The following is a 16730-nucleotide window of genomic DNA, read 5'->3' as shown; positions in this document are numbered from 1 at the left end:
TTTGAATGACAATTGCGTGGTCGTGCGACGTTGCTCCCAAACAAAATTGACATCTTTTTTTCCCCATAAATATTTGATCATCCCTGTATTTTTTTTTTGCGCTATAACCAAAAAAAAGACTGAAAATTTTGAAAAAAAAAAAACAATATTCTTTACTTTTTGCTATAATAAATATCCCATTTAAAAAAAAAAAAAAAAAATATCTCAGTTTAGGCTGATATGTATTCTTCTACATATTTTTGGTAAAAAAAAAATCTAGGGAGTGATTCTAACTGTAGGGGGAGGGGACTGACTGGGGGAGGTGACCGATTGGTGTCCCTATGTACAAGGGACACACCATCGGTCTCCTCTCCCTGACAGGATGTGAATCTCTGTGTGTAAACACATAGATCCACGTCCCTGGCTCTGTAACTGCCGATCGCGGGTACCTGGCAGACATCGTGGCCCCCAGGCACGCGCATCGGCACCCGAGTGATGCGTTGGGCATGCGCATTTGCTACTGGTGGCGCTCACGCCCCCTAGCGCCCGAGAGGCCTGAGGACGTCATATGACGTGCACTCAGGATGGCAGAGCCTCCTTGTGGACGTCATATGTCAATAGGCGGGATGGGAAGTGGTTAATATCCATACCAGATCCAAAGGGCCTGGTAATGGACTGGGGGGGGACTATTCTCTAGGGCCTCTGCTAAATATATGTGTATATATATATATATATATATATATATATTAGGGTTGTCCCGATACCAATACTAGTATCGGTATCGGGACCGATACCGAGCATTTGTGCGAGTACTTGCACTCGCACAAATGCTCCTGATGCTTCACCCGATACCTTGGCGGCGGTGGCGGTAAGCAGACTCTGGGCGGAGAGGGCGGGCGACGTCAATAGGCAGATTGGGCCGCCTCAGTGGGCGGAGTGGGCAAACTGATTCAGTGGGCAGGGAGGGCGGGATCAGTAGGCGGATTGGGCTTAGTGGATGGGCGGCACCAGTGGGCGGAGCGGTTGCTGTTATCTTCTCACACACTAAGAAAATGATTAACTGATAATCAAGATATCATTTTGAGTTAGATGGCTGGCTTTGACTTTGTCAGATGGAACTTCGAAAGGCAAATAAAAAGAATGAAACTCTTGACACTTGGCTAAAAAAAAAAAAGCCCCAAATGAACAATTCTCAGTTTCAAATAGCAAATAAATCCTGTAATAAGTTAGATTCATCAGAATAAATCATCTGCTTAGCGCAGATTACAGCACATTACTGGTATGTTGTGGTTTAGAGTTTATTTTATAATTCACTGCGTAGCAGCAAATGGTTAACCATTTAGATACAGAGCTATCACTTTTGTATGACATAACTGACAGTATGACACAAACACTGTGGATTCCTCTAGGTTTTGTCCTACTGACATCAAGCTAGAGCAGCCCTTAAATATCTCATGTCACTTTCCCACCAAGCTAGCATCACAAAGAGGTCAGAAACAGTTTGTCTTACACTGGGAACAAATGAGAACTGACTCCTCAAATCGGAAAGGGATTAGCTGGATCCTAAATCTGGTTATATTCAGTTTTGTGTCAGGGGCTGTGAGTGGCATTTTAATTAGGGTTATCCCAATACCGATACTAGTATCGGTATCGGGACCGATACTGAGCATTTGCGCGAGTACTTGTACTTGCGCAAATGCTCCCGAAGCTTAACCCGATACTTTTTTTTTTGAGTGACGAGAAGGGGCAGAGAGCGGGGGCTGAGAGGATGGAGAGGAGGTGGAGAGCGGCCTAAGTGAGGGCTGTGAGAGGGGCGGAGAGTGGGTGGGGAGGGGCTGAGAGGAGGCGGAGAGGTCGCTGAGTGCGGGCTGTGAGAGGGGCGGAGAGCGGCTGAGAGGAGGTGGAGAGGTCACTGAGTGTGGACTGTGAGAGGGGCGGAGAGTGGCTGAGAGGAGGCAGAGAGCGGGCTGTGAGAGGGGCGGAGATGAGGCTGAGATGGGCTAAGAGGGGCGGACCATGGACTGCAGGACAATCTAATTAGCTGGCAAAGGATATGTAAATACATGCAGCCAGTTATGTGACCCATCCAGCCCTGCCAGGCAGCAAAGACAGATTATAAACATCCTCTGCAGCACAGAGTGGTCCAAATAACAGGTCAAAGTAAACTCCAAACCCAAAATGGGAAAACAAAAGAGCAGTAGCACGTTGATGAGTGATCCATCTGCTCACACTCTTCTCTGTTGACAGCATGTTTACTGTCACTTACTGGATGCTGATGCTGAGCATCATTATGTGCTGGCCATACCACTTCTGTGCCCTGCTGTGTAGCGATTTCTGGAGACTGATATCAAGACAGATTAAGGTACTTTCATTAGCTGTGTTTAAAAATAAGTTTCTGATTTGTGTAAATAAATTAATAATTTATTAAATAGTTTATTAAATTCCTGCTTAAAATTCAGTGTTACCAAACCTACAACAGTAAAATCAGGGTGTATATGCAGTAAAGCATGCTTGTTTAACTCACTGTGGAGCCTAAGAGTTAATCCTAGGGTTGTCCCGATACCGATACTGGTATCGATATCGGTACCGATACTGAGCATTTGCGCAAATGCTTCCAATGCTTCACCCAACCTTCTTTTTTTTTTTTTGTGATGAGCGGGGGTGGAGAGCGGGCTGTGACAGGAGGCTGAGAGGAGGCTGAGAGCGGGGCAGAGAGGAGGCTGAGAGCGGGGCAGAGAGGAGGCTGAGAGCAGGGCAGAGAGGAGGCTGAGAGCGGGGCAGAGAGGAGGCTGAGAGCGGGGCGGAGAGGAGGCTGAGAGCGGGGCGGAGATGAGGCTGAGAGCGGGGCAGAGAGGAGGAAGAGCAGGACAAAGAGCAGAGCAGTACTCCTCGGGTAAGTAAAATAGAATGTGTGAACACTGAATACTGTCACTAGCATACCACCTAACTTTTGAACCATGGACTTGGTACTTGGTGCAGCTTTCCCCTTTTCCTGGAACCTAAGAAATGCTTCTTTTTTTTTTTTTTTACCAAAACTGTCACATGACATTAAAAAAAGTATTGGTAATCGGTATCGGCGAGTACATGAAAAAAAGTATCGGTCTAAAAAAGTGGTATCGGCACAACCCTAATTTTAATGTCCTAGTTGTTTGGTGTTTAGCCTTTCCTAGATGGGCATAAGATAAGTGAACCTCAGTTTGTCAGTGCAGAATGAATACATTTTTACATTAATTGACCTATTTGCTTTATACTTGACAAGTTAGTCAAACTGTCACATGGCATTAAAAAAAAGTATCGGTGAGTACATGAAAAAAAGTATCGGTACTTGTACTCGGTCCTAAAAAAGTGGTATCGGGACAACCCTAATATATATATATATATATATATATATATATATATATATATATATATATATATATATATAATATTTGGGGGTTCAAAGTAACTTTCTAGCAAGAAACAAACAAACAGATTTTTACATGTAAACAAAATGTGTCACAATAAGCCTGGTCTTGTGGTTAAAGTGGAGGTTCACCCTAAAACAATTATCTAACATTACATCCAGCATACTGCCGAAATTAACAGTATGCTGGTATATTTTTTTTTCTCCGTACATACAGTTATATTGTAATTTACCCCCCGTCTTCCGGGTTCTGATTCCGGTGGGACTGGGCGTTCCTATTCAAGAGGTAGATGATTGATGTCTGGAGAAAAACTTCCCAAGGCGCATAAGGCGCGTCACCAGTTTTCTGTAAATAGCCGACCTGCGAGTCGACTCTATACGGCGCCTGCACCCGCCGTGTAGAGCTAACTGTGCAGGCGCCATATAGAGCCGACTCGCAGGTCGGCTATTTACGGAAAACTGGTGATGCGCCTTATGCGCCTTGGGAAGTTTTTCACCAGACGTCAATCACCTACCACCTGAATAGGAACGCCCAGTCCCGCGGGAATCAGAACCCGGAACCCGGGGGGAAAATGACAATATAATTGTATGTACGGAGAAAAAAAATACCAGCATACTGTTCATGTTGGCAGTATGCTGGATGTAATGTTAGATAATTGTTTTAGGGTGAACCTCCACTTTAAGGAAATTAAATATGAACAAAGCATAGTGTGTGCTTGTCTCAATCCAGAGTACTAAGTATAATTTCTATCTGTTGCCCTATTCCTCTGCTATCATCAGGTTTCCCTGACACCAAGAGAAAAAAGGCGACAAGGGCGGAGCTTTCACAACCCACGATTGAAAGCCTTTGCTCTGTTCCTGTGTGCTGTATAAAGGGGGTCTGTCCCTTCTCTCCAATCAGCTCTCAGAGCTCCCCTCACTGGGCTCTGCAGTCTGTAATTTCAACTCAAAGCCCCCTGTTTTCTAAAAGCTTAGACAAGCTTTTACATTCTGAAGAGATGTAGAGAAGAGAATAATGCAGATAAACAGTTACAACTTATATAGCAGGATTTGTCATCTCTGTGTATCACTTGAGGCCAGTGGGCATATGTAAGGATTTACAAGCACTTTAATGTCTTTGTGTTCTTCAGGACAAAATGCCTTAGCATAGATTTAAAAACATTATTATGACTACCCAAGATTGGTGGGTGTCTCTGGGTGGAGGCTGTGGCCTGTAGTAGTCTTCTACTGCCAAATCATGAGTTTGCAGGTGGGCCAACAGTAATAAAGGGGATTGCACTTAAAAATAGTTCAGCATGTGAAAAAGACTGTTACACACTTATCATTTTTCTTATGCCAGACCACTTGAGAAAAGCTAAATAAGGGGCAAATATGCATGTTTAATAAGTAAGATTTTACTGTTGAAAAAGTTAAATTGTCTGACTATAAGGGCAAAACTTCTACACTAAAATGAATTAATGTACTGTGAACCCAAAGCAGTCTTACAAATCCTTAAGATTCCTTTAAAATTTTGGCTTGAGCTCATTTGACTAAAACAGAATATAGCATAATCTAGGTTGATTATGGGAAAGAGAGCCAAATTCTGCTTAGATGACACTATTTAAATGACAGTGAAGGTGAATGTGTCTTTTTTTGGAACTTAACTTGAGTACAAACTGCATGTTTGTATTGATACATTCCCTCTGTACTATACTGTACGACCTTCCTGTTCCTATGAGCACTGCATCAGCATAAAATACCTAAAATAAAGTAGAGTGGTTTATCACTGACTAGTTGTTTTCCTTGTTGGCTTGGTGATTTACACTTGTTTAATTTTATTTGAAGCAAGAGACCTGCAAACTAATTGAGCCTTAAATGTGTTTCTAGGTTAAATAACATTTATCCGGTCTGCTTCTTACCCCTAATTTTGTATATTTTGTAACACATAAAGGGTGTTCCAGAAATTAGACCAGAGTTGGTTCTGTACAATACATTGTGCTAGCTACTGGCTACAGCCAGTGGAATATTTTTTGGTAACTGTAGCACAATCCCACGTCTATATTTAATAAAGGATTATGCCGAATATTTAAAAAAATAACGCAAATTAAGAGTTTCTGTACACATAATTTAAAATCAATGTTGGAGTTACCTACTGCAATTATTTTGTTCTATGTCCCAGTTTACATTTTTCTAGATCTGCACTGGGGACAATTACTAGAGCTTCATAGCCATGGCTAGAAGGAATTGCCTAAACATAATACTTTTCTGGAACCAGCAATAGCCAATCAGGTACATGCCTTCATTAATTATTTACTGTAGCTAACCAGCTTAGGCACTTATAGCTTAGCATCTCCCTTCTTACTGTATATCATGGTATTTAGAATTACATTGATTAGTGTTAGAGATTTAATAGCCCTTGTTGAAATTCAACAAGTGATGTGATAAGGAGGTGCATTTGTGAATCTTCAACAACCCAGATCTCCCAACAAGCACTTTCCCTGTATCTTTATGGTGAACACTCCAAATAAAATAAGAAGCATCCTAATTATGGCTAAGGACTCTCTTGCTTTTTACAAGTTATTATTATTTTGGTGTTTGACATAAATAACTTACACCATTTTCAGTTAATATGCTCCTAACACTAAACCTAAGGAGCAGCACAATATCATCAATATGTTGCTAATCATGATGTTGTTAATGTATGCCTTCATGATGTAATTCTATGTACAGTATGAGAATATAATTATTTAACCAAAAATCTGGGCATTTTTGTCAACATGTTTTTTTTTCTGACAATTTTTTTTTATAATCTTTATAACCAAATGTTTACAATTTTTAAAAAAATGTTGCCCATTTTATGTAATGTGTATATATTTCTTATCATTAATTCTGCTCTAGTACATGCCATTAATACACACACACAATGATATCATTTCTCTTACTTCATAAGAGCTGCACCTGTGCAACTAAAGTAGGTTTGGATTGCCATAGTATCTGTAACTAGTGTAGTTTTGTTGCTACATGAATTACTTCCCGCCCATAGGGCATCCATGCTGGAGGGCATCCATCCATCCAGCAATAGCCACCGGCTGTATCACGGGAGCGTGCCCACAGGAACTCGACACCATGCGAGCTCGCATGAAGGTGTTGATTTCTTGCAGGCAGGAGCCGAGACAGCCGCCGAGGGACCCCAGAAGACCAGTTTCGAGGACACTCTGTGCAAAACGAGCTGCACAGTGGAGGTAAGTATAACAAGTTTGTTATTTTAAAAAAAATTGTCTTTACAACCCCTTTAATTACTTTATAGGAGCAATAAGGCCCTATTGACCCCAATGGTACCATACTTTTAATACTGTCAATAGGGATTGTTCCTTTCCTTAAAGGGGGAGGGAAAATATAAAGGTTGGGGAAGGGGAAGCTACTTTTCTGAAAACAACATGTAGATAAATTGTACTTAATGCTTAATAATGTCTTTCAGGTATTTATAAGCCATCGCATGTACCATCCATGCTTGCCATATCTTTCTATTTATTTTAGTGGTAAGGTACTTGTTAGCTAGCATCAGCTCATAATTAACATGCAAGTTTAATCTCAGGATGACCTCAGAGAGGTTGGGAGTATCATTGGATTTTCATGCAGTAGTTTAGCTATGGTGAGCCTTGCTGCTATAAGGATATTGGCAACAATAGTTCTATAGATAATTGGATATATTTATCAAGGCTGATTCCCAATAAGGCCATTGCAGGTGTGAGAGGTATTAGGTTACCTGTAAGTGATGCAATAAATAATGATACCTCATTCCAATAGGCAGACACAATTTTAAAGCGTGACATATTAGGTAACAATTTACTCTGTAACATCATCTTTCACATTATACAAAACAATTGGGGTAAATGTTGTATTTTTTTAAACTCATTAAAGTGCATTTTTCCAAAAACATTCCATTTGAAAAACCGCTGTGCAAATACTGTGTGACAAAAAAAATGGCAACGCCCATCATTTTATTCTACAGGGCAAGATATATATAATGTTTGGGGGTTCCAACTAATTTCCTAGCATATAAAAAGGATTTTTACATATAGGAGCAAAGTGTCAGAATTGGTATGGATGCAAAGTGCTTAAAGACAATATGATACCAAAGGTATACTTTTACTTCAGATTTTCTTCTTATATATAGTATAGTTATATTGATACAATTTACTCACTTGTCAAGCTATAACCCAGCAAAATACATATGCTTCAAAGTTGTACTTAATGTAAGAATATCTTATGGTAATGCAATTAAGTTCAGTACTCCATAGAAATACTAGAATGGCAGTTACCTCATTTATTATGATCCAGTGACAGTCAAAGGCAACCAAATTAGTTTCAACAACCTGGAAAAAGAAAATTAATATGAGTAAATACAGTACAAATCAAATGAACTCTATCATTAAGATAACCCAATTGTGTTTTTCCTAACAATAATCAATTACCTAAAAAAGAAACTCTAATGCCGCGTACACATGATCGGTCAAACCGATGAGAACGGTCTGATGGACCGTTTTCATCGGACCAAACCGATCGTGTGTAGGCCCCATCGGTTATTTATCCATAGGTTAAAAAAAAAAAATCTTGTTTTAAATTTAACCGATGGATACCTAACCGATAGAAAAAAACGATCGTTTGTAGGCACAACCATCGGTTAAAAATCCATGCATGCTCAGAATCAAGTTGACGCATGCTTGGAAGCATTGAACTTCATTTTTTTCAGCAACATGTTGTGTTTTACGTCACCGCGTTCTGACACGATCGTTTTTTTAACTGATGGTGTGTAGGCACGACTGACCATCAGTCAGCTTCATCGGTTAACCGATGAAAACGGTCCATCAGACCGTTTTCATCGGATGGACCGATCGTGTGTACAGGGCATTACAATGCAAGGTGCAAGATTTTATAGATGAAAATAACTCTTGTAAAAATTGCACTAGTTTCAATGCTGCTCTCCTGAATGTTCAACAAAAAAACACCATTCATACAAATCAACTCTATAGTGCAGATAAGTAAGCTCCCCATATGCAAACAAATATGGCAAAAGATTATTTTTACAGAAGGATAATTACACTGGATTGCATATTAATGAATGACACCCCATCCAGCCCGAGATTGTACTTTAAACATTTGAATTGTCAAACAAGTGGGCCATTTGTGAGTTCTCACAAATGTTATAAGCATACGTTATATTATTATTCACTGTAAACTGGTTGCATGCACATAAAAATTGAGAAGGTAAAATGGCAAAACAAATCTTCTTTAGGAAGCAAATACTTATTTTTCACTACTACTTTTCCAATGTTTGCATAGACAATTGAAACAGTAGATACATACATGGAGTGTCTAACATTTATTAAGATTTAAGAAGTCTTATCTGTCTTTATAAACCAAATGGAATACAACACGTTTACAGTGTTTTGGTGCCCCTCTATAAGGCTAAACTGGTTGTAAATAAGTTTGGCTCATATGTGAGTTTTATTTTGTTTGGTGTGTACATTTTGCTTTAATTTTGTCAACTAGGGGTTACTTGAAAGTGAGTTAATCTTTTCAGCATTATATTTCAGTCTGAGTGAAATTGATTTAAATAGAATTAAACTTAATAACATAGCAGCATGTTAGCTCATTATAAATTCCAAGTGCAAAATGACAAAAGGCTAGAAAACATCTGTAGGCATTACACGAGTAGCTTTAGCTTACTGTAGAATCTCTTCAGTGTGTCTTTCCTCAATAGGAGCTGACAACTAATCACATCTGGTGTAGTCTGTTTAAGATATCCTGATGATCAGTATTGATTAGCAGTAATTATGATAAATGAATTGTTGTGCATATCCATCTCTATTGCTAATGTAAACAAATATACAGCCTTCCAGACGATGGATTGTTACTGATGCTTCCTACGGGCTTCTCCTTAGAACCAGAATGTCAATATAATAGTATAAAATCATTCTTCATACAATATGTGTCGCATATGGGTATAATATCTTTATGCAAGGCAGATTCAAATATAAACATTAAGTTAAATGGGTTGTAAATGTTTGTTTTTTATTTTCTAAATAGGTTCCTTTAAGCTAGTACATTGTTGGTCCACCTACCTTTTCCTTCGATTTCCCTTCTCAATGTTTTTTTTTCTTTGTTTTCGTTGTCTGAATTTATCACTTCCTGTTCCTCCTCAGTAAGCTGTTCAGTAAGCTGTTCTGGCTGACTAACCACCACTTGGATGATGGTGGCAAGTTTACTGAGGAGGAACAGGAAGTGAGAAATTCAGACAAAGAAAAAAAAACATTTAGAATGGAAATCGAAGAAAAAGGTTAGTGAACCAACTGTCATGTACTTGGGTGCGTTTGAACCGATATGTTCCTGGTCCTACAGCTGCAGCCTTACCTGTTGTGCTACAGAGGAGATCTGGACTTTTGGAAATGTCCTTGCAGTATTAAGCCTTACCTTGGACTCACTAGCCCCACCTGCTGTCAGCTGTGGACAATTTTCAATCAATGCAGCCCATCTGGATTTTGATTGTGTACCATTTTGTCTGACCTGTTGCCAACCTAATCTGCCTGACTATGTTTTCGCCTGAATCCTCAGCACACAAGTTCCACTTCGGACAGTACCTATCACAGGTACCTTACATTACAAACGGGCCACAATGGCAGTGAACCCTGCTGAGATTGTTAAGGCGATTTTAAATCAGGGACAATTGATTGGAGCTCATGAACATCATCTTTCTTCCCTGGACGCCAAGTTAGATGAACTTCGTCTGCCAAAGTGAGTTTTGTAATTTCCTTGTTAAAGGGGAAGGCCCTGGCCTGGGTCTCTCCTTATCTGGAACGCAATGATCCTGTTCTGCAAGATGCTGACAAATTTCTGGCTTCTCTCCAGACTGTATTTGACAAGCCAGATAGAGCTTCTGCAGCTGAGTACTCGCTCTTGGACATGCAACAAGGCACCAGGTCGGTGGCACAATATGCTATCGAGTTCCGTACCCTTGCTGCGGAGACTAATTGGGACTCAAGGGCATTACGTGCAGACTTCCGAAAAGGTCTTGTAGATCGCATCAAAGACAAATTCGTCTATAAGGATTCCCCAGAAAACCTTGAGAAATTCATAGAGCTGCGTGTTCGTCTGGATGTCCGATATCATGAAAGGTGCCAAGAGAGACTTAGAACTCGCAAGTTTCATAGGCCAGTTTACCGTTTGGCCCCTAACTTCCAAGCACCACCTCAGCCAGAATCGGAAGTTTCAGTTGAACCCCAGGCACCAGTGGAACCCATGGATGTAAGCCATCTCCACCTAACTGAGACGGAGAAACAAAGGAGGCATGCATTGGGCCTATGCCTGTACTGTGGACTTAAAGGACATTTATTATCTGTCTGCCCTTCCTGTCCTGTAAAAGGCAAGGGTCTAACCAGTGTTGGAGGAGCCAGCTTAGACCTTACAGGTTTATCCTCCAAGAAAAAGATTACCATTCCTTCAATTATCCATTTACCCTCTGAACTTGTCTCCTGTGAGGCTTTTGTGTATTCTGGAGCTGCTGGCATATTCTTGGACTACACTTTTGCTAAAGAAAATAACATTCCATTTGTTCCAAAGTCTAGACCCCTGAACATTACCACCCTGAATGGACAACTGTACTAGCACTACAGAATACCTCCTACCTCCTACAATCTTAGGGCCAGATCCACAAAGAGCCGGCGTAACGTAAAAATTCCCATTTAAGTTACACTGCCTTAAAATTTCAACCTAAGTGCCCGATCCACAAAGCACTTACCTAGAAATTTTCGGCTGTGTAACTTAAATTCCGCCGGCGCAAGGCGTTCCTCTTCAAATGGGGGTGATTCCCATTTAAATTAGGCGCGCTCCCGCGCCGGCCGCACTGCGCATGCTCGTGACATCATTTTCCCGACGTACATAGCGCGAAATTACGTTACGCCGAGCTTTGTGGATCGCGCCGGGTCAATAAAGTTGCGTCGGGAAAAAAAAAGATACGGCGAAAAAAAAAAATTTAAAACAAAAAAAAAACGCGTCGCTGGACAGAAGGGTCTGCTTTTACAAGGTGTAAACAGTTTACACTTTGTAAAAGCAGCCCTAATTTTACGATTGCAAACTAAAACTTACGGAGAAAAAACGAAGCTGAAAAGCTTCGTGGATCTCCGTAAGTGCTAATTTCCATACCCGAGGCGGCATTTTGACGCGAAATGCCCCCAGCGGCGGATGCGGTACTGCATCCTAAGATCCGGCAGTGTAAGTCGCTTACACATGTCGGATCTTCTGTCTATCTCTTGGAAACTGATTCTGTGGATCAGTTCCAAAGATAGAAACAGGTATACGACGGCGTATCAGTAGATACGCCGGCATATCCCTTTTGAGGATCTGGCCCTTAGTTTCTAGAAGACAATGCCATCCTCCCTTAAAAAAACAAATTTATCTTCATAGATGTTGTCCCTATAACACAATTTGGGATCAGTGGCTACAACATTCTAGCACATGCTTGTGTTTTCTCACTTGCTCCCCTAAGCCTCAACACATTTGTCCAATTACCCTCTGGGCTCACCTCTTCCTACTTATGCTACAGTACCTGATCAATCAGTGAATTGTGTTACACTGAACTTTTCTAGGCTTATTTGTATTTAAGCTAAAATGAATAGTGTTGTTTTACTGTTAATCATGTGCACCCCATTTACAATTTGGTAACCCTTATAGGGGCTGTAAACCTTCCTGTTTGTTAAACTTAATGCATCCTATGCTTTAAGGTGAAAAAACATCTGATACTTACAGGCCCACCAGTCCCCCCGTTTACTTACCTGAGCCCTCGAAAGTCCTGCATCGAGAATGGGCTGGCTTCTTGGTTCTTCTCGGCCTGGACTTCTCAGCTCTTCATTGGATAGATTGATAGCAGCACAGCCATCAACTCCAATGACACGAGAGCCTGGGGGGGGGGGAGTCCTGTACACGGTGGCTATGTACGCCGAATACAGGACTCGGGAGCGTGCATGCAAGGTAACCCCCCCGGGAGAGCGCTTCCCAGAGGGTATGTTCGGCACCACTCTGTGCAAAACAAGCTGCACAGTGGAGGTAAGTATGACACGTTTGTTATTTTTATTTTTTTAATCAAACCTTTAATACCACTTTAAGGCTCTGTTGTATCCCCCATGGACTAATAAATGACAGGACATGTCTGAATGTTTTTCAAGAGGGTGGGGGCTTAGCTTGGTGAATATGTGCCCTTTTTTTTACTACCTAGCCAACTATGTACACTAGCTAAATAATGATCCTTGGGATAGAATCCTTATAAAGCCAATTACTGGAATTGAGGCTTGAATCAGTTCCAATGCTTGAAAAAAATCATATAATGTATGGTTGCCCTTACAGTGTCAAAGGCCAGGGTAACATAAATAATACATTAAAAACAGTAAGTTCTATAGATACTTCACAAGATCTCACCTAAAAAGGAAACAATAAACAGTATTAAATGCATCCCCTGGCATTTTCTGTACAACTGTAATTACATTATGTGAATGTTAAGCTAAGAAAACTATATTTGCATGCAAATAGCATTACAGTAGATATAGCTAAAGGCTTGTGCTGCCCTCATGTAACCCATATGTGTGACTAACTGTGATTTTCATTGACAAGGCACATAACACATTACCTGTTTACTTTGTCTATAATCAAGTTGTGTGATTAGCACCTTTTATTTGTTGACATACTTGATTTCACAGCAAAACATTTCCCTCTAATTTCTCTTTGTGGCACTGCAAGCCTTAAGGTAGTTGTAAAGGCAGAAGATTTTATTTTATCTTGCTACATTTTATATAGTAGGGTAAAAAAACCTTCTGCATTTCTGAATCCAGCCCTCCCTGGCAGCCCCCCAAAAACATTCCTGACCCAATCTCAATCCAGTGGTGTGCATGAGAGCGGGGGCACTCCAGAATATCTGTCCTCATTGGCTCAGATACAGCAGTGGGAGTCATTGGCTCCTGCTACTGTCAATCATAGACAGTGATGAGGTATTCGGGCTTGGGAATGAGTACACACAAGTGCTACCATAGCAAGCAGCTTGCTATAGGGGCACTGGTGTGAGGGGAGCCGAGAAGAGGAGGATCAGGATTGCTCTGTGCAAAACCATTGCACAGAATAGGTAAATATTACATGTTTTTTTATTTCAATAAAAAAAAAAAAAACAAGCCTTTACAATCATTTTCACCCAACCCTTTACAAAATATATAGAACTAGTCCACTGTGAAAGAATATAATTGTAATAATTTGCTTGTTGTTTGTCTTCACAATAGTTATCATTGCAAAAGTGCTTACATACCATTGAAAGTGTATTCTTATACGTTATCTGTTCAATAACTGCTAAAAACTCATGCCAGAAACCCAGTGCTACCCTGTGTACCCTGCAGTGTTGTCTTGTTGCCTTAAGCAGTGTTGTCATCCTTGCCTAGCTCACCTCTATTACCTGTAGACCATCCCCCTTACATTACAGAAATAAAGAATGTAGGAGGTATTCTGTAGTGCTAGCACAGCAGTCCCGATGCTGCTCCCTCCATAGAAACATTACAAAAAGGGTTGTCCCCCTAGAACAGAAAGTGTCATACTGGCAGGATCACCAGGTAGAAATAAAGAGAAAGAAAAAGAAACTACAAATAGAAAATCAATTCAGATACCACATCTAAGAACTGGAAAGCTGCAATAAATTACATATTTTCTTTGATTTACATATTCTCATTCTAAAACAGGTTGCAGACTTAGTAGATTTCGAAGTACTAGCATTATAGATATAGACATATTTTCTTCTTGGTAGAGTATAAGAAAATGTGCTTTCATTCACTTGCTTTAACACCACAGGTCCTTATTCCTGCTGCTAGAAATGATCTACAGTATGATGTATATAAAGGAAATGGAGTTTGATGACAAAGAAAATAAAAAGAATAATATCACAGTATTGCGAAGCCTATGCAAAAGCCATTAAATGTGTCTTTTTTGCACAAGTGTGTGATCCCAGTAAACATGCAGATAAGTGTGTTTGGTTACTTGTGCAATACAAATTGGGCTAGATTCAGGTATCTGCGCGCATTATTACGGTGGCGCAGCGTATCATATTTACACTGTGCCGCCGTAAGTTATAGAGGCAAGTGCTGTATTCACAAAGCACTTGCCTCCTAACTTACGGCGGCATAGCGTAAATGGGGCCGGCGTAAGCGCACCTAATTCAAATGAGGATGAGGCATGCACCGTTCGTGAAAGAATCCCAGTGCGCATGCTCGAAATTCCACCGCAAATCGTCATTGCTTTTGACGTGAGCGGAAATGACGTCCAGCCCTATTCACGAACGACTTACTCAAACGACGTAAAAAATTCAAAATTGGAAGCGGGAATGACGTCCATACTTAACATTGGCTGCACCTCCTAATAGCAGGAGTAACCTTATGCCGAAAAAGCCTAACGTAAACAACATAACTAAATTGCGCCGGGCGTACGTACGTTTGTGAATCGGCGTATCTAGGTCATTTGCATATTCTACGACGAAAACAACGGAAGCGCCCCTAGCGGCCAGCGTAAAATTACACACAATTATACACCGCCGTATTCAAGTTACGTCGGCGGAGGAAGCCTATTTTTTCAACGTATCTGCCTTTGAGAATTGGCATAAAGATACGACGGCGCAGATTTGAAATTACGGTGGCATATCTGGAGATAAGCCGCCGTATCTGGTTGCTGAATCTAGCCCATTATCTTTTAGTAAATTGCTGTGCAGTATTCCATATTCATCCAATAACTGTGTGTTCACATAGTTGTAACATAGATGTAGACATAACAAACTTCAGATTAATTTATTTTTGTCAACTAACAAATTCAAAAGAGTGTCAATTCAGATTTTTGTGCCACAAAAAAAAAAGCATTCTGCAATTTATTTAATTTAACGAACAAACATTTCATTTCTATCGCCTCACATTGATGCCTATGCACTAAATCTGTCCAATCTATTTCCACATAATCAATCAAAGTTAATAAAAGAAATTCCAACTAAACCAATTTCTGGATGGCTGACCCCAATTACATTTAAACAATAAAAATGAAGACTTCATCCTGTGAAAATTTTTATTTTATTAACTCTCTAATTTACTGCATCCCTTTGGGGGATGTATTTCACTGAACAGCTTTCTATCTTTTGACTTTTGTTTTATAATGTTTAACCCAGAAATTACAAGGTGCCGTTGTATTTTTCAGGAAAAATGTTGAGTATAAAGCATTTTATTAGAATTAAATGGAAAAGCTTAATATTAAAGCTTATATTATTTCTATAACAACTGACATGCCAAACTAGCTGCTGACATTTCCAGTGAATTGCCTGAAGTAATCAAGTTCCATCTCCATGAAGGCACCGTGAGCTTAGTATACAGCCGAACAACCCAAACAATGGACACTGCATCAAGCCACCTATCCTGTGAGCTGGCAAGGTGGAGAGCACTGGAGTCTCCCTCAGCTTTCCAGGAGCTAGGACGGCTTGGACATTGTATATGGGTGAGCAGATCATCATATCTTATATGGATCTGGTACATACTTGTGAAGCACACTGACTGGGAGTTTTTTGATGCATAAAAGTTGCTGGACACCAGCTACTCCCTACTCCCTGTATACGGAACCGATTGCAGTAAGACATGGCCTCTACCCGCAGGGTTAATCAGCCCCACTGGCTTAACTACATTTGCCTGTCATGCTATGCATAGGTTTTACAGTTATTGACTTAGGTCTTTACATCTTAATGTGGCCCAGCAGGAGTAGTATTATTACTTAATTCAAGTCTAGTGGACAATTACATTGATTTACTGAGACCCTGACTGGGACTCAGTGCTGCCTGAGCATACTGAGTAGTGATGGACGAACATCTGACGGGGCGGTTCGCGAACGCTAACTGCAAACTTTCTCAAATGTTCACAAACCGCAAGTTTGCCCACGGGCTCCATTGACTTTAATGACATGCGAACATTAAAAACCTGCAGGTCAAATTGGCAGCCACAAAATACTAACTAGCTGTGCACAAATAGTCCCACAACATGGACACTGACCTACCAGAAGTATTAAGCGAAAAACCGGATACAGAAGTAAGTGTCAGCCATTACAGGGCCCAAATATTAGCCGACAGGCGTTTACCTGACAGCAAACAACTTTGTATTCTGTGGCTGGAGGTACATTAGTCATTCACAAGGTAAATAAGTGCAGGCTCCAAAAATTAGGCATTCAACGGACATAAAAGGCCTTTTATGCCACTGTATTTACCTAAGACAGGGACCATGAATTGTTATGGGTGGTGGCGGATATATGTGGCCTGTCATGA

At 40.6% G+C, this 16730-nt stretch overlaps 1 protein-coding gene across 1 annotated transcript in view; it reads right to left on the bottom strand.

The window, feature by feature from the left end:
• Positions 1 to 16730, bottom strand: part of GRID2 (glutamate ionotropic receptor delta type subunit 2) — a 740228-nt gene that overhangs the window by 540720 nt on the left and 182778 nt on the right. Inside the window, exon 4 of the mRNA XM_040344854.1 lies at positions 7684 to 7737. Within this exon, the coding sequence (XP_040200788.1) occupies positions 7684 to 7737 (54 nt within the window). The remainder of the gene's footprint in view (positions 1 to 7683; positions 7738 to 16730) is intronic.

The sequence above is a fragment of the Rana temporaria genome, chromosome 1 (assembly GCF_905171775.1).
Source record: "Rana temporaria chromosome 1, aRanTem1.1, whole genome shotgun sequence".
NCBI lineage: Eukaryota > Metazoa > Chordata > Amphibia > Anura > Ranidae > Rana > Rana temporaria.
Note: the sequence above shows the minus strand (reverse complement) of the source record. Positions and strands in the feature narration are given on the sequence as shown.